At 33.9% G+C, this 27,913-nt stretch overlaps 1 protein-coding gene across 14 annotated transcripts in view; it reads right to left on the bottom strand.

Moving 5' to 3' along the window:
* The window catches only part of UBE3A (ubiquitin protein ligase E3A), a 95,528-nt gene that overhangs the window by 22,687 nt on the left and 44,928 nt on the right, over positions 1-27,913 (bottom strand). For all 14 annotated transcript variants that reach the window (XM_072795561.1, XM_072795539.1, XM_072795552.1 and 11 more), the window contains 2 exons: positions 14,189-14,496; positions 6,148-7,391 (listed from right to left, as the gene is read on the bottom strand). In XM_072795561.1, the coding sequence (XP_072651662.1) occupies positions 6,148-7,391; positions 14,189-14,496 (1,552 nt within the window). The remainder of the gene's footprint in view (positions 1-6,147; positions 7,392-14,188; positions 14,497-27,913) is intronic.

The raw sequence follows: 27,913 nt of genomic DNA, 5'->3' as shown, positions 1-27,913 counted from the left end.
CCTACTAGCTTTTGTTGTTGTTACTTTTATTTGTACTAAAATTTTTTTCAACCTTGCCTGAAAACCAAACCCAGGCAGTATAAAACAAAATATTTCAATAACAACACAAAAATAATATATAGCACTTATGTGCCAGGGCACTCTTCTAAGCACTTTACATTTACCAATTCACTTCATTTGCACAACAGTCTTATATGGCCAGTAATATTATCACTCCCATTTTACAGATGAAGATCCCAAAATAATGAGAGATTCAATACTTGTTTTCAGTATGAGTAAATGGTAGACAGAGATTCTAATCCAGGCAACAAGCTCTTAACTACTATACTAGGCCCTCCTACTCTCAACAATTAGCAAAAATCTTTTTTGAGATTACAAGTGACTTATTTTCTTCTTTACCCTTTTCTACATATTATTTTTTACAATAAATTTAATTTAGAATCAGGATGTCAAATGCAAACATGAAAAAGAATGATTTGAGAAATAGGTATTTGAAGCAATTGAACTCTACAATTAAAAATTTCCTATTATTATCTGTTAGATTATTATTCTTGAGTATCTATTAAGTGGTTCTATAACATTTTATCATTTACATATAATATACAAGGGTAGCCTACCTTTAAAAAACAACTTTTACTTTTAATTTTAACATTAAAATTTACCAGTTATCATTTTGATAAAGGCTATTATTATTAAGGAACTTAAGGAACTGCACTTATTTTTATTTTTCTTAAAACAACCACTTCTGACTCAATGTTCAAATGGAGAATGATTTAAGAACAGTAAAGGTGTATAACTCTCCGTAATACATATATACCATTTAAAACAGAATTTTGAAAATCAAAAGCTGCCTTGAATGAAGAATATTTGGAAACTTAAAGACTATGTCAGTGAACATTGTGAAAATGAGAATCTGTATGCATCCTTGAATTGAAATCATTTATAGTACATAGAGCTGTATTTTTATATACAGATTTTCTTACAGTAGAATATATTTTATATTAGTTTAATAAGGAGACTGGAAAAAGACAGATTGCTGGGGGAAAATAAACAAAAGTAGACTGGATGTAATGAAATCTACCTCTTCCTTATATGACTTCCTCTTCTTACTAAGACTCTTGATTTCATCAATTGTTGGACAAAACGATTTTCAATTTCTGAACTTTTAATTGGCCATGATGATGAAATCCTAGAGAGATCATTTTTTAAAAAATTGATCTGGTATCAAAGCATTCCCAGAATACCTAGGTAGGATGACATCTTATTATAAAAATATCATACTTGCCAGATTTACAAGAGTCAAAAGAAAAACCCCATCCTTTAAATAGTATTCTGGGCTACTATTACTTATGATAAAGTCATCTTTATCCATAACTGAAAAAATTCCTTAGTAGTATAGATATTTAAGTAGAAGTAGTAGTCACATAAAATAGACCTAATACTTAAGAATACCTAAGATCTTGAAGAATGGCTGGCTTAAGCAACTTCAACTTATTAGACTCTAGGGTTAAACACTTTGTTTACACTTTCAAGCTACTGACTAGAACAAGATCTTTAGATTATCCAGATACATTTGTTCATTTTCATTTCTCTATAAACAGTTGAAGTTTTCTATATCTTACATATAAAGTTTAGATGTTTGAGTAACAGCCATATCATATAACCACATCTGCTTGTGAGACCAGCAGACCAATAGACCTTGTTCTATTTCCAATTCTGCCATTAATTTCTATAGGCCAGAATCTGAGTTTCATTTGTCTCACACATAAAACTAAGAAGTTTGACAAGTTTCATTTTCTTAGTTTATTATATAATGCTGAGAATCTATGCAGATCTACTTCATTCTTTTTATCTCTTTTGAGGACATAAATCAGGTATGAAGTTCTTCATTTCATTTAGAATAAATCATAAAAAACAATAATGGTCATTGCATTAAGCACAATATACTGAATGTACAAGATAAAATCAATCATACTCAGAGCAGCACAGGATATTATTCTTAAAGTAATCATCAATTGTGAAAAATAAAAGAATCAAGTTTTATTTAAATTATAACTAAGGGTGTTTGCCAAGGAAAATGCTGGGGCCTCGGTTAGATAGCCCTGTCACAGCTCAGGAAAAAAATGAATGGAACTGAGGGAAACAGTTGGTAGTAGGGCTATTCATTTGTGCTTATCACCTTGATCAGCTCTAGTTCGTATTTTTGGACTTTCCTACTCAGTTTACATTTCAGCCATTCCTTTCAGTCTTTAGATCCCAATCCAGAATTCTAGGACCTGCCTGCCTAATCTGAAACAAGTTGCATACCATTGTCAACCCTTATTCTAAACCTGCTCTCAAAGACTGCTAGTTTCCTAAATATGTACTTGTATATAAAACTGGCCTCAATAGGGGCCCCTCGGTGGCGCATTGGTTGGGCATCTGCCTTCAGCCCAGGGCATGATCCTGGAGATCCGGGATCGAGTTCCACATTGGATTTCCGGCATGGAGCCTGCTTCTCCCTCTGCCTATGTCTCTGCCTCTCTCTCTCTCTATTTCTCATGAATAAATAAAATCTTAAAAAACAAAAAAAAACAAAAAAAAAACCTTAAAAATGGCCTCAATAAATATGTATATATAAACTGTACCAACCGCCATCTTCCCAAATATCGATTTGTAGTCTGGCTTTATCAGAATATCTGGGGGCACTACCAGAAATAGAATTCCTAGGCTCTATTATCAGAGCTCCTAATCTGAATCTCTAGAAGGTAGAAGCTTGGATTTTTTTTTTTAAAAACATGCAGATGTGAAGACAGTTTTAGGGTACATGACAGGTGGCCATGCTGTCTTTCATGATATCCATATTCTCCTAATATCATCTCCTAAAATAAAAAGTAAAATAAAATCTCATACCCCTTTCCCCCCTGGGAATGCTAAGAAAAATGACAAATCATCTACTTTTAAAAGAATATACAAATAGGCAAATGTTATTAGTAAAATATTGTAAAAACCTTATGAGTTTGGATTGTTTTAATTCAAGTGAGCTCATGAGTATCACTGTATGATTTTCTAAGAAACAACAACAAGAACTAATCAAAGTCACAGGGAGAAATACTCCAGTAACTTAGAGGTGTGGGTAGTTCTTAAATGATTCTGAGATACCTACTTGTGACCAGACAACTTATATTTTACCATTATTTCATTGGTTCTAAAATTCCTTTTTCACATTTTAACATCTCTGAAATCAGGATATACCATAAAATTGATGGCATCTCACAACTAATTGGCAGCTTCTTTTTTTTTTTTTCCCTTTTAGTACTAAGAAAATAATAGTGTGTCCTCCAATCAATAGTATCTAAGGTTCAATAAAATACTGTAAACAGTATTCTTCAGCTGCCATCAGAAACAGCTCCTCTGGGGCGCTTGGGTGGCTCAGTTGGTTAAGGGCCCAACTGCTGGTTTCAGCTCAGGTCCTCATCTCAAGGTTGTGATCTCGAGCCCTGCATCGGGCTCTGTGCTGAGTCTGCTTGAGATTCACTTTCCCACTTCTTCTGCGCCACCCCCCCCCCACGCTCTCTCTCAAATAAATAAATAAATAAATAAATAAATAAATAAATAAATCTTTAAAACAAACAAAACCCAGTTACTCTAAAAACCCTACATAGGACATAATTTGCTAGTCTTTGAATTACATGGTACACGAAAGTGAAGGAACATATTTTTTTATTAAAAAAAAAGCAAAACTGTAATTATTAACTGAAGGTACTCCTCCACTCCTCCTCTTTTCTACCATGCCAGTCAGCCTTACAATTCATAACTAAAAAATAAGAACTAACACAGAAACATACCCTAGAGTGCCATATATGTAGTCACTATTTTCTGGGCCTCATTTGTAAACTAATGAGTAGATGAACTGCAAGGCTCCTTTTAGCTTTTAAAGTATATGATCCTGGGACAGCCCTGGTGGCGCAGCGGTTTAGCGCCGCCTGCAGCCCAGGGTGTGATCCTGGAGACCTGGGATAGAGTCCCACGTAGGGCTCCCTGCATGGAGCCTACTTCTCCCTCTGCCTCTCTCTCTCTGTCTCTGTCTCTCATGAATAAATAAAATCTTAAAAAAAAAAAGTATATGATCCTATAACCTTAATTACTTATTAACATTGAACTCACCAAAATTCTCATTTCTTTTTCTCTTCCCAACCTACTCTCTAGTTCAAATTAGCAGGTCATAAGAAAGTGGTCAATAGCTTTATTTTGTCAAACTGATACAGGAGGAAGAATAAGGCTTTAAGAAAAAAGTAAAGTAGATCCTTGAAGAGTAAGATATTAAAATTCCATCAGTACTTTTCAGAGTTCAGCTAAGAGGACCTTAAACTACTTTTTGTTGTAGTTTGTCCTAAAATACTAGGACTTTATCATAACCATACCAGCTATGAATGTTTTTTAAAATAGGATCAATTTGACTGTCTCACAAGGCCTATTTTGATGTTTTTCTCCTAACCTTTTCTGTCATTAAAAAAAAGAAAAAAGGGAAGGAAGAATAAATTTGCTTAATATGAGTATTTTAGTCCCTAAGAAGCTTCTTAGTATCATAATTCATTTTTATATCTCTACTGCTTAGCAAAGTGCCTCATACATAAGATTTCTGAAGTGAACTTTCATGAACTGGTAACAGTTAAGTACATTTATTATTTAGTGAATCCTGGTTTAAAATTGGTCAAATATAATATTCTGGCTTGACATAATTAAGCAGAACTCACTAAAAAACCTCAGCATAATTAAAAAGTCCAGTTTTACCTTAAAACCTGCTTTTAAAAAGGCCTTATAAACAAAAATGACTGTTTCCTCAAAATTCTAGATGACAAAATAAGTATACAACAAGTACTTAAACTTTTATTGGTTCTTAGCCTTGCTTTACTAAGAGGAGGTGGTGGTGGGAAACAAGGGGAAGGAAAATAAAGTTGGGTAGATTTCTTAATTGAAGGCAGATTAGTTGGGTAGATTTCTTAGCTGAAGGCGGATTAGGAAGGTGGACAATTTTTTTTTTTTTAAATTTCTAACTCTGGATTGAATCTTATGGAGAATAACTTCACTGCTTTTTAAAGGCTAGGCATAGTTTTTATTGGAGATAGATGAAAGGATCCCAACCCAAGAAGCCAACCATAAAGTGTATAGTCTTGGGATTTGCAATTCTACTCTAACAACTGAAATTTACAAGATTTTCAACACATTTTTCACAACACATCACTCATGTCATACAGATACTCTACATCATTCTGCTAAACTATGGAAAATAAGTTGCTGGTGATTGGCAATTGGTTTCTATCTTCTGGCCAGGCCTCCGTTCTTAAATGGGGGCACTAAAATTTTTAATTTTTGTAGAAGCAAGTAATGAACAAAAGGCAGCAAATCTGGAAAAACAGGAAGTTAGAAGTGGGTACTTGTGTTCCCAATATTCTCCCAGCTCAAGCTCCCTGGACTGGGTTGATGACAAAGCACCATTAATTTAGATTCCTGGAATGGCTGATGTTTTCCCAGTAGTTCCAACCAACTCCAAAATATTTAAGTGGTAAGAAAATACCACAGTCAGGTAGTGCTATACAGGGGCTCCTGTAAATGATCCAGAATGAACAGAACTCTTACTAGAGCAGCACACCAAACTGCCCAGATCATTTCAACTTCACACTAACTCTAAATTTTAAGTCACGGAATTTTTTTGGATACTACTTATTTCTTTATGGTATGATTTTATTATACCACTTTTCCCAGTTAAGATTTGACATTTATACTTATTGGTATGTCCACATTCCCCCTTGTTCCTGTGCTCAGGTCTTTTTCCAACATCCATTTGTCTTCTGAACAGAGAAGAAACTTTTAGAGTTAGTTGTTGATACTTAAGAAGTCTGTTTGTTTGTTTTTCCCAAAGAGAGAGTGATCATTATTCAAGACAACCAATACTTTGTGGAACACATTTATAAATTTGGACAGGAACAACAAACGTATAATATTTACACTTATAATACAAAATGCCCAAATGTTTCTATACCACGTAATGCCATGTAATTTTTTTAAGCAGTCTACTTATAAAATGAATTCACTGAACTGTATTACAATCTCCCCAGCATTAGGTATTTATTCTAATACTAGTTTTTAAGCATTAGCCCAACTTACCCGGACAAGTGCATCATCTATGATATGGTCACGTCTGACTTTGAGTCTCAAATATGGATTCAACTGCTGTCCTTGAACTAAGCTGTAGAGAACAGTGATTCTTCGTTCACTGTACATGCGAATTCTATTGTCATAATATAATCCCAAATTCTTTGTGACAGCATTCAATATAAAGGGACATGTCATGAAAGAGAATTTGTTCTCTGTTTCTACTTTGAAAAAAGTATAATCTTTATCCATTTCTAGAACATCATTCAGTGGTTCATTAATAAACTCTTCAAAAGGGATAAGTGGTTTTCGACAATCCAGAGTTTTAACACCAAGTTCAGTTTCCAATGGGTCCACTCGAGGACCTTTCTTATTTCTTCTTTCCTCTCCCAAAAGCTCCTGAAGTGTCAATTCACTGGATTCAGGGATGGGCTCTTCATCATCTTCTTCATTGTGATTTGTGTCCACTTCCCCACCCACTACATTTGCATAGTAAACCATTTTCAAGCACTTTGAAGCAGCAACAATAGCATCATCATCATTCACTAGATTCCGACTGTTAAATTCATTGCTTATGACTTTGTAAGTAATAAGTTGCTGAAATGTTTCCATCATTCTACGAATTTGGTCTGCACTGTATTTAGACCACAGTCTAACCAATTTTCCTTGGGCTGCAAGGGGTAGCTTACTCATTGCTTTGCAAAACAATGGCAAAGCCATTTCCAGATATTCAGGACTGTGTAGATTTCTATTCTCCATTACAATAATGAATAAATTCAGATAATTAGGATCTCGAGAGTATACATTGTGATACGTCAAGTCACATTCCACATTAGGTGACAAATACACAAGTGCATTGAGAAAAGCAGTTTCTATTTTTTCATTAGAGAGTAATCTGGTATAGACCCTTCTAATGGCCTCAATATCCACAGACACATCATCAGGGCCTATTTTTTGTAAGTTGTTATCTCCTTGTGAACTATCACTTATCCTTGAAGAAGATGCTTCTGAATCTTCTTCCATAGCAGCAGAACATGCAGCTTTTTCCTTTTCATCTTCATCCTTGTCTTCATCCTTTCCTTGAAGAGATTTCAGTTCTTCCTTGGTGTGTTGTTTGACTTTCCGAAAGCTCTGTACCAATGCCTCAGCACTAGAAAAAACTCTTCCAATAACACGGATTAAAGGGGAATAATCCTCTCTCTCTCTACATAATTCAAGAATTTCATACACCGTCTCTTCTGTTAGGTAAGTCACATCTAGAAAGTTAGAGAAAAAAAGGAGAACATTTATTTTTAGAAGTATGTTTATTTTGTCTTAAGTTCTAGTGAAAAGTAAAACAGCCCTTTTGTACTCAATACCAGTTGAATTACAACTCTTTTAAAAACAGATCTAATATTTAGATTCAACAAACAAAATATATTTTCCTATTTTTTCAATGAACTACTACTAATTGCAACAATCTCATCTTTTATATACCTTCATAATATATAGCTTTTAATGAGCTTGAACTCTTTTCAAAATCACAGTAGAAATTAACATGTAGCTTTAATTTATAAATATGAACCAAGATAACTATGTGCTGATTTAATTCATAATGATACACTTCTTACAACCTCACTTCAGAGCAGAAACTACTGTTCTTCTGAGAGGTTTCTTATCTCACTATTCTTCTCAAAAGACTGAGAAGGCAAGAGAGGTTCCTTCAGCATCCTCTTTGGGAAATAGCCCTTGTCTTATTTTTATACATCTTAAAATCCAACTGCTTCCTTTGAATCCTCCTTTTTAGTTTTTTTCCAGGGTAGTCATTCTGTGGGTGATTGAGAAGAATTAATATACCATTTCTCATAAGATCTGAAGTTAACAAACACTGCCATCTGTAGCCAGGAATCAGATTAGAAGACACCTTATAGACTAACAGGATATTGTTACAGAGTAATAAAAAATACAGTGGGGTAAGAACGGATATAAAAGCAGACAAGTAAAACAGATTACTATGTAGTCACCAAAATCTTTTTCCTCTCCTTTCTGGGCAGATTTGGACTCCATCTCCCAGGTTTCCCAGGTTTTTGAGGTTAAGGGCTACTTCAGGCCAAGGCTTTTCCTTCTGGCTAATGGGATGATGCTCCCAGGATGCTCTGGAAGCCATGTGTTGAAGATAACAATGCCACTACAGAAGCATTTCTGAAAGACTATGTGAAGTAGAACGGTGCCAACCTGGAATATGATGGCTGTTAGATAAGCTAGAAATAAATTTCCACTTTGTTTATAAGCTAATGCTCTTTTTGGTATGTACTCAATATTGCAGTTTAGTTGAACCTTGCTAACGTAGAAAGAAGCTTTTCACCTTTCCCTATCTTGCCTTCAAAGCCTTTAGAATGCCAGGAGACTGTTTAATTATGTTTAATCCTTCTTGGTACTTCTCTTGTAATATAAATCTTATAAGTAAGAGTATCTGATTGTTTTTGCAATCTGTATTATTTAAATCCAAGGGAGTTTTATTATGTTTTTCTATCACATCCATTCTCCTCCATAAAGAAATAACTTCATAAGAGGCAAAAATGACAGGAGGCAATGAAAGACCAAATATCAATTTATTATACATTTTCAGAGTTATAGTAATGTTAACAAGTTGAAATTCGAATGAATTCACAGAGAAACAAAAAACATTTCAAGGATTTTTGAGATAAAAATCTCTGGAGTCAGGGACTACTAATGTGGGGGTGAAAGAGTCTGTTGCAGTTTGCTGGCATGCATCTTCCTTTCCTCTCACATCTGTCTAAACAGTAGCTTAGACCTCCATTATCACCTTCTAAAAATTTTCTGTATTTGCTATTATGCTCCTTCAGACAAAAACATACGGCTCTCATTCTCTTCACCATAAAATTTAAATCTATACATATATCCCCTTGAGAGGAATGAAGAGTAAATTTGGAGGTTATGGAATGCATAAGCATTCCACTCCCAAAATGGAATGCCACTAGATGAAACACATTAGAACAAAGAAAAACTCTGTGTGTGTTCTCCTCTTAACAATTTGCTTACTCACCACCTCCATCCAACAAAAAAGAATTTTACATGCTGCTTTCTAAAACTCCAGGTTGTCATCTTCTACTCAAATATTAATTTATTTCATGCAATTTATTTTATTTTTTTTTAATTTATTTTTTATTGGTGTTCAATTTACTAACATACAGAATAACACCCAGTGCCCGTCACCCATTCACTCCCACTCCCCGCCCTCCTCCCCTTCTACCACCCCTAGTTCGTTTCCCAGAGTTAGCAGTCTTTACGTTCTGTCTCCCTATTTCATGCAATTTAATCTGACCTTTCATAACATTTGACTTTTTCATTAGAAAGCACTGAGTACAGTGACTGAAAAGGAAAACCCTATAAAGGCATTCCAACCAAGGAGCTCCTGGGTGGCTTAGTGGTTGAGCATCTCTGCCTTTGGCTCAGGTTGTGATCCCTGATCCGGGGGTCCTAGGATGGAGTCCTGCATCAGGCTTCCCACAGAGAGCCTGGTTCTCCCTCTGCGTATGTCTCTGCCTCTCTCTCTCATGAATAAATAAATAAGATCTTAAAAAAAAGAAGATTCCAACTCAAAGAGTAGTAAATCTCCATGGCTGGAGACATCACACAATTGACAACTCATAGATTCAACACCTCAAATAATGAACTTCCTGGTACTTAGCATGAATCCAACTTAAAAAAAAAAAAAAAAGGAAAAAAAACATTTTAAAATTAAAAATAGCTTAGCTCTAATGTACTCACTCTCATGATCTACTCTAAAAGAAAAACAAAAAAACACATCCTTCATTTATAATCTGAGATAAGGTAAAAATAATCGCAAAATTTCACCTTACTGAAACTGAGAAACATACCTGAACACTTATTTTTTCTCTTATGACTTGCATGAATATCAGGTAACTGGGGATATAATAAATTGTTTTAACAAGAACATAAATGGCTGTATTTCAAATGAAAATACAGAAATAAAAATATTCCGACCTGACAGCCAAACAACTTCATTAAATAAATGACGTGAAAATATCCTTTAAACATTAGATAATCGACTTTCACTTTACAAACCAACTATATTACCTGTTCTAATAGCTAAGGGAAGAATGAATGATCTGGGGAAAGATAATTCAAAAACCATGAAAGCTCTGTATCTCAACGGATACAAAGATGTCTACATTCACTGCTAGATAGTACCCCAAAGGTTTTGTGTCCTGAATTATACTAGTTTGGTTCATGTGAATACATCAACTTAAATTTTCTACTGAGATTATTTCTAACTCCAAATTAGAATTAATTATCAATCATTCTGTATCTAAAAGGGGATCTTATGAAAACTCTGGTCTTCCTTCCAACTCTCTACAGTGTCATCTGGATAGACACTGTAGGCTGGCTAACTCCAAATCTATTCACCACCTCTTCTCTGACATGCCATCATAATAGAAACTATAAAAACTAAACATCAGTATTCCAATCCTCATTTATACCTGGGTGATGGCATATAGCACAGGTTGGCCAGTTACCTAAATGGAAGTCCACTGATGAATTTCTAAGTGTTTATTTTCCTGATAAATAGGGGCAAAATTGATTAACTCATATTGTAGTACAACAAAAGAATCTGCTAATCAGCAGATATGTGAAAAAAGATAGTATCATCTTCAAATTATCTAAGCAAAAGCATGCATATCTCTACAAATTACAAAATATTGTCTTTCAAATTAAAAAATATAAAACAGTATTTACTAATATTTCAAGACCATTTTTCCATAAGGTAGTACTATATAGGTCAATAAAAACACTATCAAATTGTGTAAGAAATAAAAGTGGAGCACCCCAAATAGTTTCTAGGTTTTGAATAAACTATTTGGATATGTTACTTTATAGGAAAGAGAACAAATGATATATTTTGTCTATTAATTTTATGGAGATTATATTGGTCAAATATAATACTGACAAAGGTCTTAATCTATCCCTTTAATAAAGGAAGCAGCAGACCGACATGTCAACAAATAAATTAGGCAGAGGATAATTTAGACACATGTAGGTAATTCAATCTTCATTGTGACAAATGGACTCATATACATGTACTGTACAACATATAAAATTTCTTACTACAATTTCTACCTCTTTGTATATTTGTTCCACAGTAAAAGAGAGTATTACATTCAAGTGATCATAAAATGAACAGCTGTAAAAGTTCAACCAGAAAAATACCAAATTTTACCACACAATGTGAATCTGATCTTTGGCCCCTACTATCAGACTGTCAATACCTAGTTTCTTTTATGGGTTTTAACTCTTTAATAAAGAGTTAATCTTTTTAGGTTTGTTCTATTAGATATATAGGTATACGTTGCTTTTTGACAGTTCCCATGAGGCTACTTCACTTATACTAAGAAAGTTAAAAAGCAAAAAAACATTTAGTATTTGTTATACAGCAAGCCATTACAGAGGCAGCATATACCCCGAGGAGCAAGAGTGGCACTGCCGAGCTCCTTCCCCAGGAATTACACTCAATATCTCAGCTTTAAGTCACCACAACTTTCAACTATGTAGGCATCTGTGTTTATCTCAATTTTGTACATCCATTAGCAAGATGTGTCCTAAGGTATCAGAACAGCCTGAGAGGATATTTTTTAGATAAGGGAACCTCAAAATTGTTTTCACAGAAATTAATGGTAATTGCTTTTTCACTTTATTTGCCATCTTGGCTCACGAAAGTTTCTTTGGAATGCTCTACTTTCAGATAGTGGGGAAATCATATAGGCATCTTCTGCTAAATATTAGTAATCTCTTTCTGAAAAGTGTGAAACTGCTAACTGGGAGCTTATTTCCCATTATTTTAATTGGAAAAAATTATAACACCTTCTTACAAAACAATGAAAAATCCCTTGTTCCCTAAAATGTAACCAAAATAGAATATATACCTACTATAAGTAACTAAAGGACAAAACACACTATGGATGTCTGGGTGGCTCAGTCGGTTAAGCATCTGCCTTCGGCTCAGGTCATGATCTTAGGGTCCTGGGACTGAGTCCCATATCAGAGCCTGCTTCTTCCTCTGCCCCTCCCTGTGCTTGTGCTCTTTCTCTCAAATCAATAAAAAATCTTTTTAAAAAAAATTTTAAAAAGAAGATTTTTAAAAAAACATAAAACACTCTGCTTCCTAAATCATCAAATCATAAACTTATTAACAAAGTGGGTTTTTTTAATGCAGTAATATGACCTATCTCAAAGGACAGCAACACCCAGATACCCTTTGTTGATGCGCTGTTCAGAATGCCTTCAAGTGTTTCTGACATTCTACTAATTCTATATAAAATGTGCCCATACTTTTCCTATTTGGTGTTTCACTTAAAATGCTGAACAGACATAAATTACTTTAAAAACCATTATAATAAGAGACACAAACATTCACAATGTTTAGATGTTCTACTGAGAAAATGCTGAATGAAGAAACATTTCTGTATGGTGTATCTGTGTATTTTACAATGTATACATGCTCCTGAAAATACACTTAGTCTATAAAATTTTATACTTAAGAAAATTTTTATGCAAAAACAGAGTTTGGGGCAGGCTACTTAATACATATAGAACTTTGTAATCAGAATTAACAAATATAATTAACAATCAAAAGTACAAGTGTACTTAATGCATTTGTTAATTCCTAATAGGAAAAATACTATAGTAAGTAGAAAGTTGTAGGAAAAAGGGAGTAGGAGGACAGAGTAGCATATTGGAAGAAAGTATAAGGAGCTGCTAAATTACACAGACTTGAGCAAAAACAGGAAGCAAAGATTAGTAATAACTACTCAATAAGCACCTATGATGAAGCACAGAGGCAAAAACATGTGTCCATCTACCCTGTACTATAATTCCCCATAGGTGGCTGCATTCAATTGCACCAGCACATTCTACATTAACTGTTACTCTGTGGTACACACTTGCTGGAAAATATGTATAATGGAGTCAACTGCAACTTCCCTATTATACATAATGACAAACATCCACAGACTTATCCAGTGTGAGATTAAATCATATAACAGAATCATACATTTTGAAACAGTATAAAGTTGTTATCAAGTTATGAAAACACCTTTACTGTGAAATTAGAGTGAAAGGTATAACATAATTCCATATAACCAATTAAACCTACATTCAAATCATGCTACTGAAAACTTTAGAGGTGTTCTCCAACTTATACATGCCTTAAACAAAAAGCTTTCTCTTTTAAAGTACAATTACCTCTGATGAGCTGAGCCCGGTCAGTTATTTAGAAATTCAATTACCTTGTTACTAACAATGATTATCTTCACTTAAGGAAAAGAAACCTTGGATTTGAAGATCTAAAAACATATATATTTTTAAAACAATTTTGGAATACAGGATCATTTAGAAAACAAGTGTTTGGGTGAAGACTGCCATCGGTAGGTGATGATTCTTGGCAGTATGAGTGTGCCAAATGTCTAGAAGAAGCTGAGCAGAATATGGAATGAGTATTGAAAAGAAAACTGAATTATTTCTCAAGTGATGGCTACAAAATTATGCTTTGCTCTTGGAAATGGAAAGGACTGCCACCACTTTTTTCTGCTTCTTTCACCCTCATTAACGCTGGGGTTTCACAACTCATTTTACATATTCAGCCCAGTTATTTGATAATTTAGTTAGATTTTGTGGTCTAATTTAGGGGATTACCACTTAATACACATTCTTCTTAGTGGAAAATGTTCAAAAGTTCCAATCCATTAACAAAGCAACTTTTGGAATATAATCTGCTTCTAATTAGAGACCATTAGAACAATAAGATACCATAAGATACCATTAAGTTATTAGTTCCATTATAAGTTCTGTCCTTTACCACAATAAATAAATATAATGATAATAAACACCACTATACTATCTTGTCCTAATGTCACACAATTAGACAAAACAAACAAAAACCTCATACATTTTATTTAAATTTACAATCAGATTCAATCCAAAATTCTCAGTTAAAAATAGAACGTCTTAAAAAAAAAAAAATAGAACATCTTACCTCTAAAATCATCTCTTGCTCCTTGTCCTTCCTTCTTGTTCATTTTTATGTCAGAGCAGGAGTTGTTAGGGGCACCTTTCGAGTTTTCAAGGTAAGCTGAACTTGCTCCTTTCTTGGAGGGATGAGGATCACAGAGTTTTGCATTAATCTTATAAAGCTCGAGGGCTTTAATAGCTGCTGCATTGTTATCCATACGAAGAAAAGTTGGACAGGAAGCACAAAACTCATTCGTGCAGGCCTCATTTCCACAGCCCTCAGTTAACTGGTGGTAGTAGCGTTCTATTAGATGCTTTGCAGCTGCTCGCTTCCTGTAGCATTCAAACAATAAGCACAGTGATTAAGATTAGTACAGCTCTCACATAAAAAGCTCAACAGATCATGAGGCAAGGCAAATTAGTCAAGCACTAAAGTAATAAACTTGGATATTAAGATGAAGTGTAGAAAATGGAGATTCACTGTGTATATAAAACTTTTAGCTACTGAAATGTTTGATAAATACTGCCCAACATACTATGATAAGGAACAGCACCACGTATCAAAATCATTGTTTAAAAATATGCTTTTCTTAGGTTTAAAAAAAAAAAAAAGAGGAGGAAAAAACTTGTTCAATGTTATATGTGCTTAAATTTTTTTAGCACAGAGCGCCTGGGTTGCCCAGTGGTTGAGCATTTGCCTTTGGCTCAGGTCCTGATCCTGGGATCCTGGAATCCAGTCCCTGAATCAGGCTTCTCCCTCTGCTTCTCCCTCTGCCTCTCTCTGTGTCTCATGAATGAATAAATACAATCTTTAAAAAAAATTATTTAGCACAACAGATGAAAATCAAAGGTTTATGGCCAAGAGTTTTAGTATTTTAGCATTAAAAAAATAACATTTTTAAAAAATATTTTATTTATTGATTCATGAGCGAGACAGGGAGGGAGGCAGAGAGGCAGAGATACAGGCCAAGGGAGAAGCAGGCTCCATGCAGGAAGCCTGATGTGGGACTCGATCCCAGGTCTGCAGGATCACACCCTGGGCTGAAGGCGGCGCTAAACCGCTGCGCCACCAGGGCTGCCCTAAAAAAAAAAAACATTAAGAAAATGAGAGTCTAGTTAAAGTATCATCCCAGCTTCCCTTTATGTAATTACAATTTTAATAGTTTATAAATACTTGATTTATAGTTAACACAGAACTTATAGGAACAGAGAAAGTTTTTTCTCCAATTATCTACCATACAAGGGATTTAAAAATAAACTTATAAATGAAATATCCAAAGCTGTGTTATATTACAAGAAAATGATTCTGAACATACATCTTGAACCTAAAACATGTCACTGAACTTGCTTATCAATCCCATGTCATAAGAACATGGAATATTTTAAGTTCTCTTAGGGCAAAATCTTATGTTTCACTTACTTTGTGAACCTAAAATATGTAGATTCACATTCCTAATTGGCTGTTCCAGCAGAAGTTCCAAAGATACTGAAGAAGAGATGGTTTCATCAAGCAAGAAGCTGGACTACAATATCTATCTCTATGGTTTATTCAACTCTTAAGATCTATGCTTCTACTATCTGATGATGCGAGATTACATAATTTAAGGGAAGTGGTCTACTGGATCCAAAAACCATAATTCATAGCTATTCCTAAGGAACAGAATCAAAACTATTAAAAAAATTTACCTAACTCTCAAAATGTTAGTACAATTATCTTACTAACGTGTAAATGGCAAATGGCAATAGAGTTCACATTTTGTTAACCGTGAGATGTATCTTGTTAATCATGAGAAACTGAACAAGAAGGCAAATGAGTAGTAGATAAGGGACATACTAATTAAGTCTAATTTTGTCTCTAAACTATCAAGGTAAGTGACAAAGATTAGCTAGCACAATTAACCCTTGAACAATGTTGGCATTAGAGGTGCCACCCCCTTGCATCATTGAAAATCTACATATAACTTTAGAGTAACCTACAGCTTAACTACAAATAGCTTACCATTGACCAGAAGATTTACCAATAACATAAAGAGGTGATTAACACGTTTCATGTTTATGTATTTTATATTATATTCTTACCTTAACGTAAGCTAGAGAAAATATTTAAAAAATCTTAAGGAAGACAAAATACATTTACAGTACTGTACTGGTATTTATCAGTACCCAAGTTTATATATCTATTTAAAAAAAAAAAAAACTTAAGTGGACCTGCACAGTTCAAACCTATGTTGTTCAAGGGTCAACTGTAATTCAAAACATTCAATTCATTCTGATGCTTCTATTTTTAAAATGTTCCATGCAAATACATGCATGCAAAATAGAGGGAGAAAAAAAAAAAAAAACCTTACAAAAACACACTTAAAAATTGCATGGGAATCACTTAATAGTTACTTTACTACATATAGCTACAAACAACCCAACTTTTGAAAATTAAAGATTACTATTCCAGATTTATTACATAAAACTTTTAAGTGACAACATGTAAAGAGAAGAATAAGAATTTAGAACATTTATACTGTATGTTGCTATCCTCTAGAAAAGAATGAAATATTAATACCATCCTCTCCCAAAATACAGTAGCTTTCCCTAGAGAAAATGTTAATGGATATGTATTTCTACTCTGGAGGAAAATTATGAACATATATCAAAAGTTTTAAAAATGAACAGAGAATAAATCATACAATCAGAGATCAAATTAAAATAATTGGGACAATTTTGCAAAAATGCATTGTTTCTAGGAAATCTGCAAAAAATGACATGCCCAACAATAGGGGACTACGTAAATGAACTGATACGCATTCATGCAGAAATTAGATGACCTGCATTAAATGTCAGAATGGAATAAATGAAAATTACCAAGATCTAAATTTGGCAAGGAATAGCCTTCCTCATTCATCAGTATTTGATAAAAGTCAGTTACAAAGTTCTAAGTGTAAGATGAAGCCACTTTTATTTCAAAGTGTTAACATTTTCTCTAAATGATGTTGAATGGGTTTTTTAAAATTCTTCTATGTTTTTGCTTCTAATTCATTTTTTCTATAATAAACATGCTACTTGCATATATTAATAGAGAAAATGTTAGTTTTATAATTTCATATACATGATTGAATAGCCTTGAGGCTAAATTGTCCATAGGACTTTAATGATTAATTATCAAAATCCAAAATACCAAACACTAATTATTTTCTTAATAAGAATGTCAGGTTTTGTCCTAAGGAAAATTCCCCCAAGCCCAATCATATTACATAATGCCTCTGTATGTAATGTATAAAGGAGTATGAACAGTAAAAACAAGACTGAGAAATTAGATGAACTGCATTAAATGACAGCTCCTTCTGCCTCTAATAACCTGTGCAACCCTCAACAAGTAATGGTCTGAGCCTCAGTTTTCCCATCTTTCAGTTCTAAGGTTTAGGTTATTCTATGTAATAGGTAGGCGAACAAGGTACTAGTGTTTGAGGAATGTCTGATAACATACTAGACATACTGTGCCTGGGCACTCTGGCATAGTTATCTCTCATTTGAATCCCATGACTTTGAAGATATCTTCAGTTCACAGCTAAAAGAGACAGAACTGAAAGAGTAAAATCATATATCCAAGATCACACAAAGGAAAATGCACAATCAGGATAAGAAAAGGAATCATGGGTCTTTTTGCTCTGGAGTCTAAGTAATTCCCACTATACTGTCTCACAGAAAGTGATTCATTTCAAAATAATTCTTAACAATAGTAGTACTAAAAAGTCCTACCAAAAAAAATTCCATAAATACTACGTAACTGAAAAAAGAGCAAAACACCTGAAAAATCAAAATCTGAATCTTACATTTATGGATATCTGCTATCTCACAAGTATACCAACTTTTCTGAGAGGAAACATGCCACAAAATTCTATAAACTTAATGTATCTGTAATTTCTTGAGAACCTACGTGCTACAGATGTTCCCACTTTGGAAGGCTGTAAACCCTACCAGCTAAGAGCTTGCACTCTGAAGCCAGACTGCCCAAATTCACATGTTGGCTCTACCACTTATTAACTACTGGACCTTGGGCAGCCCAGGTGGCTCAGTGGTTTGGCACCGCCTTCAGCCCAGGGCCTGATCCTGGAGACCTGGGATCGAGTCCCATGTCAGGTTCCCTGCATGGAGCCTGCTTCTCCCTCTGCCTGTGTCTCTGCCTCTCTCTCTCTACATGTGTGTGTCATAAATAAATAAAATCTTAAAACTACGGGACTTTGAATGAGTTCCTTAACATTTCTGTGTCTCAGATTCCTCATCATTAAAGTGATGGTATACATGACAATTACCACGACTGTGAGAGAATTAAATGAGTTAATATACAGTTACAACACTACCTGGCACCTAGTTATTACTAAGATACTCCTAAGTCTATGAATTAGCTATATAAACCATCATTCTGCTGATGCTCAGAGCTGTTACATAAACAAGTCACACATCTAATAAGAGATTTGAGCCCAAGACGGACTCAAAACTTGGGTTTTTAACATCACGAAGAGGAGATTTAATACCAGACAAAGGAAATTATATCCTACTATTCAGTCTGCTTCTCTGCCCAAGACCTAGAAAAACCAGTCACACAGATGAGAAAGGACTGAAAGGAGGCCATGCCAGAACCTCCATGTTATCCGTGCAATCAACCAATATGGTTAATATATATATGTTTAATATAAACATTTTTCTTCTTCCTCACACCAGTGACACCTTGAATTATCTCTGTACAATTCTGTATCCCCATATAATTTAGAGCATATAAAAGGCCTCCATGTTGGGAATGCATACACTAATAATAACATTTTTATAAATAAGTTGTGCAAAGTTATTGCTATACAGTAGCAGTCACCAAATCTAGGCTCATGAGCCAAATCTAGCCAGACACTTGGTTTTTATAGCCCCCAAAATGGTTCTATTTTAAATGGTTGACAAAGTCAAAAAAGAAATTATTTTGTGCAAAAATTATATGAAATTCAAGTTCCAGTGACTAAAAGTCTTATTAAAACATAACCAAGCTCATTAATTTAATTATTGTCTATGGCTGTTTCGCACTACAACAGCAGAGTTGAGTAGTTTTAAGAGACTGTACAGCTTGCAAATCCTAAAATAAATACCACCTGGCCCTTCACAGGAAAAATTTCCCAACTCTCAATTTAGAGTCTGTGTTCCTTGCTCTCCAATGACATTTCCATCTAAGCACATGGCCTGCTCACTCTCCTCAGCAAATCAATGCAGCAAAATGTGCACTTTATCCCAATTATGATTAAATTAAAGGAGAGAGAAAGAAAAAGTAGTAAAGAGATAAAAAGAAAAAGAACAAAAAGATATAGAAAAAAGGAAGGAAATTAAGACAGACTCCTTTCCTTATCAGATCCCTTTAGGGACAACCTTATCTGTCACTCAATCAAAACTACAAGAGGACAACTATGGCTTACTTTCTTTTTTTAAAAGTTTTTATTTCAATTCCAATTAGTTAACATACAGTCTAATATTAGTTTCAGGTATACAATATAGTGATTCAACACTTCCACACAATACTCAGTACTCATCAAATGTATATTCCTTAATTCCCGTCACCTATTTAACCCATCCCCTCCCCCACCCATCTCCCTACTGGTAAACCATCAGTTTGTTCTCTATAGTTAGAGTTTGTTTCTTGATTTTCCACACTCCCCCCGCCCCGCCCCCAACGTTCATTGGTTTTGTTTCTTAAATTCTACTTATGAACGAAACTATATAGTATTTGTCTTTCTCTGATATCTATAGTTAAGAGTTTGTCTCTTGGTTTTCCAGAGTTTGCCCCTTATGTTCATTAGTTTTGTTTCTTAAATTTCACATGAGTGAAATTATGCAGTATTTGTCTTTCTCTGACTTAATTTCACTTAGTGTAATACTCTCTAGCTCCATTCACGACGTTGCAAATGGCAAGATTTTATTGTTTTAATGGCTGAGTAATATTCCATTGTGTATATATCCCACATCTTCCTTATCCACTCATCAGCTGGATACTTGGGCTGTTTTCATAATTTGGCTACTGTAGATAATGCTACTATAAATACCGAGGTGCATGTATCTCTCTGAATTAGTATTTTTTTATTCTTTGGGTAAATACTTGGTAGTGCAACCAAAACTACTGACATTGGCCATAGCAACTTCTTTCTAGATATGTCTCCTGAGGAAAGAGAAACAAGAGCAAAAATAAACTACTGGGACTTCATCAAGATAAAAAGCTTCTGCACAGCAAAGGAAACAATCAACAAAACTAAAAGGCAACTTACAGAATAGGAGAAAATATTTGCAAACAACATATCTAATAAAAGGTTAGTATTCAAAATATACAAAGAACTTATAAAACACCCAAAAAAACAATAATCCAATTTAAAAATGAGAAGACGAATAGGTATTTTTTTCAAAGAAATACAGATGGCCAGCAGACACATGAAAAGATGCTCCATACCACCCATCATCAGGGCAATACAAATCAAAACTACAAGGAGATAGCAATTCACACATGTCAGAATGGCTAAAATCAACAACACAAGGAATAACAGTTGTTGGTGAGGATATGGAGAAAGGCAAATCCCTCTTGCACTGTTGGTAGGAATGCAAACTGGTACAGCCACCCTAGAAAACAATATGGCAGTTCCTCAAAAAATTAAAAATATAGCTTACTTTTTATAATTTTCTCACATATCACAGACTTTTCTTACTGAGTCAATAATGTAGGAGGGCGAGTGAGATCTTCCAGTGAGAAAGCTCTCAAAGTTAAAGTAGACACCTGAAAGTATGTATTTAAAACAGGTAATATTATCTACTTATTTTATTTCTAAGGCTCGATTAAGTGAGACAGTTCTACAAATGAATTACATGTGGTAGGCCAAAGTTACTCTAGAAAAGTTAACAGAAATATTTTAAAAAATAGTTTCACCTAGGGGGAAGGGCACTGAAGTCAGCAATTTGAAATGCATGAAAAATAAAAGATCGAATCATGGGCAAAATGATATGTGATAAAACAAGGTAAATATTATTAGTAAAATCTAGATGATAGACATATTGCGTCAATTGCAAAAATCTTTCAACTTTGCTACATGTATAGAAGTTTTCAAAATAAAACACTACAAGAAAATACTGTCACCATACTATAACTTTTTAGAACAGTCAATCAACTGGCAGAAGAAATGGTTTCAGTCATGAGCAGCTGAAAAAGGAAAACCAAGGTGTCATCAATGGCACTAATACCATGTTTTCTGACTTCAAATCTAGTTTTTGAATCAATCCAGTATTCAACAGAACAAAATAAAACAAAACAAAAAAACATGCCTGTAATAATGATAAAAATTATAAGCTAACCATAACTATGTATAGCAGCTTAATTTACCTATCAAGGAGATAAATACTAGGAAAGTATGTTTAATATTCCTATACCAATGGCAAGTCATTAGGATTAGAAGACTGAGATGGCCCAACAACACAGATGATTAAAGTTGAAAAAAGATCTTGGGACACATAGGTGGGTCAGCAGTTGAGCATCTGCCTTCAGCTCAGGGCATGATCTCCAGATCTGGAGATCAAATCCTACATCCAGCTCCCTGCGAGGAGCCTGCTTCGCCCTCTACCTATGTCTCTACCTCTCTCTCTGTGTCTTTCATGAATAAATAAAATCTTAAAAAGAGAGAGAGAAAAAAATCTTAAACATAACAAGTAGTTGGAAAATAAGTAATGAATATAGGCATAAAGATAAGGAAGCCACAACAATTGATACCCTCAGAAAGTGAAAATGTGTTAGTGAACAACACATTTGGAATTAGTGGAATTAGAATTAAAAACAACGATATAAGGAATAGTAACTATGACATGCAAAACTAATGGTAGATCAAGTAAAGAATAAAGGAGATAAAAAGGCAAAGATCAAAAAACGTCAATGTGAGTGACTTTAATTGAAGATCAAGTTAAATGAAGATGTGAGGAATTAAGAAGCCAGAAGTAAAAGACTTATTACATAATGTGTATAAAGCCATCACCATTTACTTAGTGGTTTCTCAAAGTAAGGACATCTTTTTGTTCCTTCTGGGATGTTACCTCTGTAAACACTCCACTCCCTCCCCCAAAGTTACATTAAACATAAAAATTTTGGAAGAGTGAACAATGGTATCCTAGATCGCACAACTTATATAAATGGATGACATAAGATGTCTGTGACATGGTTATGGTAGGTTTAAGGTTAGGTCTGTTGTTTACAGAGGAATTGCAGGAAATATTAGATTATTGCAAGATTGACTCTGATTGGAAAGTCATTATTACCATATTTAACCAATAAGCCATTAACTATAAAGTAAGATACATTTTTCAAGGGAAAAAAACTAATTATATGTCAGTATTTTTACTAATAATAAATATGTTTACCATAATAATCTCTAAGCATTATTTTATTGAGGTTTATAATCTGCCCAAAGTACCTGTTATACATTAAACATGAATTAAAATTGTAAAACTGTTAAAATTAAAAAAAAAAAAAAACTGTTAAAATTATTCAACTTTAACCTGTTTTTTTTCTCTAAAAGTGTCACATTTTACAGTGAGGTTATAATGAACTAAACACAAATTATATCCATCTGCTTCCTCCAATTAAGATCCTAAAAGGATAGAAACACAAAAGAGTTGTTGCCATTAGTGTAGTGCATCTATCAATTCTCTGTGATAATCATGAAATAGTCTTTTCATCTCTTTCTGATTCACTATAATCAAGACAAAATGTATTCCTTGGTTAATTTATACTTGAGTGTCTACCACTGACCAGGCAATGTTATAAATTCTGTGATAAAAGAAGGTATGGTTAACTGATTATTTTGCATTACAAATATCTGGATCACTCTTAAAAAATCATCTATTTTAGGGGTTTAGAGAGCTGAGTAAACTTTGGAAACATAAGAGCTTTTATAGATACTGTTGAAAAACAAGTAGAGTTCTTCCAGTGTTATGAGAAAACCCTTAAAAGAGATCTTTGAACTTATACTAAGGATTAGTTACTATACATTAAAGTTAGCTCTATATAGGGGATAAATGACTCTTCTAGCATTTTCTCCTACCAACTGAACTGGAGATATACTAAATTTATCTGAACAAAGATAAAAAGCGAACCAAGGAATGACATCAGCAACAGAGGAAAATAAGGCCCCAGAACTTATTCCCTCACAAAAACACTAACTTACACATGGTTTGAAAACCCTTTATGAGACCTCTAGAAACCAGTTCGAAAGTTACAGCAACCCACATAAGCTCAAAGCCAAAAACAGCCAGACACATGTACAGAAAGCTGTGTTATTTCAATTCCTTTAATATCTCCCCAAACTGGCACAGTTTGTAATCATGATGAAAAGCCCAACCTGCAGCTTCACCCATTGTAATTATGTCCAACATTCCTGTTTTTTGGGGGTAAATGGAGCTACTGAAGCAACTAGTTTCTATCTCACCTGACTTGGAGCATGGCTGGAACCAGCATACACTAGATGCCTAGAGGCTTTAGAAAACAAGACAGTTCACTGGCTTCTTGCAGCACCAGAGAACCTGAAGTACTACAGAAAGACCTAAGAGGCTAAAAGACTATATGTAAGCTCTTGGAAAAGAAACCAACAAACCTCTTCATTTGGGAAACTACAAGCATTAAGCCCTGCTGTCACACACTCTCACTCTCCCTCTCTCAAAAAAAACAAAAACAAAACAAAACAAAAACAACAGAGATCTATGAATTAACCTGACAAAAATGCAATATAATTGCCTAAGGAAAACCAATTTGCTACAAGAGAACATAGGAGACTAGATGAAATCACCACTCATAAGCAAGATAAGAGTATCAACAAAAAGAAAATATAAAAAAGAACCAAACAAAAATTCTAGAGGTAAATAATACAATAAGTGAATTGAAAATTCATGAGAGAGGATCCACAGAAGACTTAAACCAAGCAGAAGAAAGAAAATAAAGTCAAAGGCAGGCCCCACTTGAAAGTATTGAGTCAGAGGGAAATTTTAAAATATAAAGTGAAGAAAGCCTAACACACTTTTAGGATACCACCAAGTTGACCAATAGATGAACCAGAGGAACCCTAGAAGAGAGGATGTGGCAGACAGCTTACCTGAAAAAACAATGGTCAAACACTTCCCAAATATGAGGAAGGAAATGGACATCTAATTTTAAGAGTTTTGAAGGACTCTCAACTATAATGAACCCAGAGGCAGATACTAAAATGCACTATCAAAAGTCAAAGACAGAATCTTGAAAGCAGCAAAAGAAAAATGATTAGTCTTCTACAAGGCAGAAGTCTTCAAGAAAGACCAGAAAGAAGTGGGACAATCTATGCAAGGTGCTGAAAAAAATAACTACAAACCAAAAATACCATATATAGAAAAACTGACCCTCAGGAATGGAGAATAAAGACCTCCAGGGATAAACAAAAGCTGACAGTTCATCACTACTAGACCTGCCTTACAAAAAATACAAAAAGTCTTTCAACAACAATAACAATAAAAAAGGACTGTAAACAATATAAAATCATGCAAAAATATAAAGATATTTGGTAAAGTTAAATATATAGGCAAATACAGAATCTTCTAATACTGTAATAGTGGTGAGTAAATCAATTCAGGCAGATCTGAAAGATGAAAACATTTTTTAGAATTGTAAATATATGGTAGATGATATAAAACATAAAAAGACATAATTTGTGTCAATAATAACAAAAAGGGGGGAGAGATGTAAAGGAGCTGTTTTTGTATGCAATTGAAATTGCTATCAGTTTGAAACAGATTACAACTATAAGATGTTTTATGTAATCTCCATGGTAACCAGAAAGAAAATGCTTATAGAAGATACACAAAAGAGAGACAGGAATCAAAATATGTCACTACAAAAAAATACCAACGAAACACAAAGGAAGACCTCACAGACAAGAAGGAAAAATTAATTTAAAACCATACAAAAAACAAAAAATGGCAATAATTTTTCCCATTAGTAATAACTTTAAATATAAGTGGATTAAACTCCTCAATCAAAAGACAGAGTGGCTGAATGGATTTAAAAAAAAAAGAAACAGCTATATGCTACCTATAAGGGACTCACATTAGATATAGGGATATACTCAGTGTGAAAGTGAAAGGATTGAAAAAGAGATCATATGCAAATAACCAAAAAAGAGAGGGATTAGTCTCATACATATATATTAAATATGTATATGATAGACATATACACATACACCACAAAAAAACTTTCAAGTTAAAAACTATAGTAAGAAACAACACATCAAATAATTAAAGGGTTAATTCACAAGAAATACATTACAATTATAAATATATGTACACCTAACAGAAGAGCACCCGGATATTTTAAACACCGAAAAAGAACTAAGACAAATAGTAACACAATAATAGTAGGACATTTCCATACTCCACTTTCAATAATGGGGAATATCAACATTGATGCCACAAGAATAAAAAGGATCGTAAGAGACTGTTGTTGACGATATATGCCAACAAACTGAATAATCTAGAAGACATGAATATACTTGTAAAACATATAATCTAACAGAACAGAATCATAAGTAAATAAAAAATCTGAAGCAACCTAAGTAAAGATATCGAATCAGTAAACCAAAACCTACCAACAAAGAAAAACACAGGACCAGACAGTTTCAGTGGAGAATTCCACCAATGATTTAAAAAGGGATTAGTAAGAATCCATCTCTAATTTCTCCAAAAAACTGAAAACACTTCCAAACTCATCCCATGAAGCCAGCATTACCCGGATACCAAAATGAGACAAAGAAAAGAAAAATACAGACCAATATCCCTGATTAGTGATGTAAAAATCCTCAATAAAATACTAGTCAAGTAGAATTCAATTAACACATCAGGAGAGTTTTATCATTACCAAGTGGGATTTATTCCTAGAATGTTAGAATGCTTCACAATACAAAAATCAATCAAACACTCAACCAAAACAAAGGACAAAAATAACATGATCACCTCAACTGATGCAGAGAAAACATCTGACAAAAATGAACATCTTTTCATAATAAAAACACTCAAGAAACAACACAAAGAAAATTACCTCAACATAATGAAAGCCATATATGAAAAGCTAAGATTATACCTAATGGTATAAAGCTGAAAGCTTTCCCTCTAAAATCAGGAACTATGCAAGGATGCCTGCTCTTACCATTTCTTTTTAGAACAGTACTGGAAATCCTAGTCAGAGCAATCAGGCAAGAGAAATAAATACAGGCATCCAGACTGGAAAGGAAGAAACAAAATTACCTGTTTGCGGATGACAGGATCTCATATGTAGAAAACCCCAAAGGGTCCACAAATAAAAAATATATATATTAAAACTAATAAAATTTAACAAAGTTGCAGGGTACAAAAGTAAGCCAATGCAAAAACAAGTTGTGTTTCTATGAACAATGAACAAAAGGAAAATTTAAAAATACTCCTATTAATATTACTCAGCCATTAGAAATGACAAATACCCACCATTTGCTTCGACGTGGATGGAACTGGAGGGTATTATGCTGAGTGAAATAAGTCAATCGGAGAAGGACAAACATTATATGGTCTCATTCATTTGGGGAATATAAAAAATAGTGAAAGGGAATAAAGGGGAAAGGAGAAAAAATGAGTGGGAAATATCAGAAAGGGAGACAGAACATGAGAGACTCCTAACTCTGGGAAACAAACAAGGGGTGGTAGAAAGGGAGGTGGGCGGGGGGGTGGGGGTGACTGGGTGACAGGCACTGAGGGGCGCACTTGATGGGATGAACACTGGGTGTTATTCTAGATGTTGGCAAATTGAACACCAATAAAAATAAATAAATAAATAAAAATTAAAAAATTTAAATAAAATTAGTGAACTTTTCACTTCAAACAAAAAAATACTCCTATTTACAACAGCATCAAAGGGAATAAAATACTTTACTAATAAACTTAATGGAGGAGGTGGAAGACTTGTATCCAAACAGTGCTCCTTGTCCATGCAGGATACATTCCAAAGCCCCTTCCTAATGGAAGCCTGAAACCATAAAAGTACCAAACCCTATATATAATGTTTTTTCCTATACATACATACTTATGATAAAATTTAATTTATAAATTAAGCATAGTTAAGAGACAAATAATAATGAAACAGAACAATTACAATATATTACAATAAGTTATGTGAATATGGTCTCTCAAAATATCTTATTGTATTATACTCACCCTTCTTATGATGATGTGAGATGATAAAATGCCTATATGATGAAATCAAGTGAGGTGAATGACATAGGCATTGTGATGTAATGCTAGACTACTAGTGATCAAATTCTAACAATATATAAAATTTATAAGCATTACCTGCTTCCAGATCACATTTCACTATGGTTAATTGAAACCACTAAAAGCAAAACCACAGATAAGGAAAAACTACTGTACGATGAAAATTACAAAACACTGTTGAAAGAAACCAATGTAAAGATCCTGTGTTCATGGATAAGACAATAATGTTAAAATGTCCATAATACCCAAAGCAATCTATATATTCAATTCAATCCGTACTGAAATCTCAATGGCATTTTTTTTTAAAAGACACATTTTTTTTTAATTTTTATTTATTTATGATAGTCACAGAGAGAGAGAGAGAGAGAGAGAGAGAGAGAGAGGCAGAGACACAGGCAGAGGGAGAAGCGGGCTCCATGCACTGGGAGCCTGACATGGG

This window comes from Canis lupus, chromosome 2 (assembly GCF_048164855.1).
Source record: "Canis lupus baileyi chromosome 2, mCanLup2.hap1, whole genome shotgun sequence".
NCBI lineage: Eukaryota > Metazoa > Chordata > Mammalia > Carnivora > Canidae > Canis > Canis lupus.
Note: the sequence above shows the minus strand (reverse complement) of the source record. Positions and strands in the feature narration are given on the sequence as shown.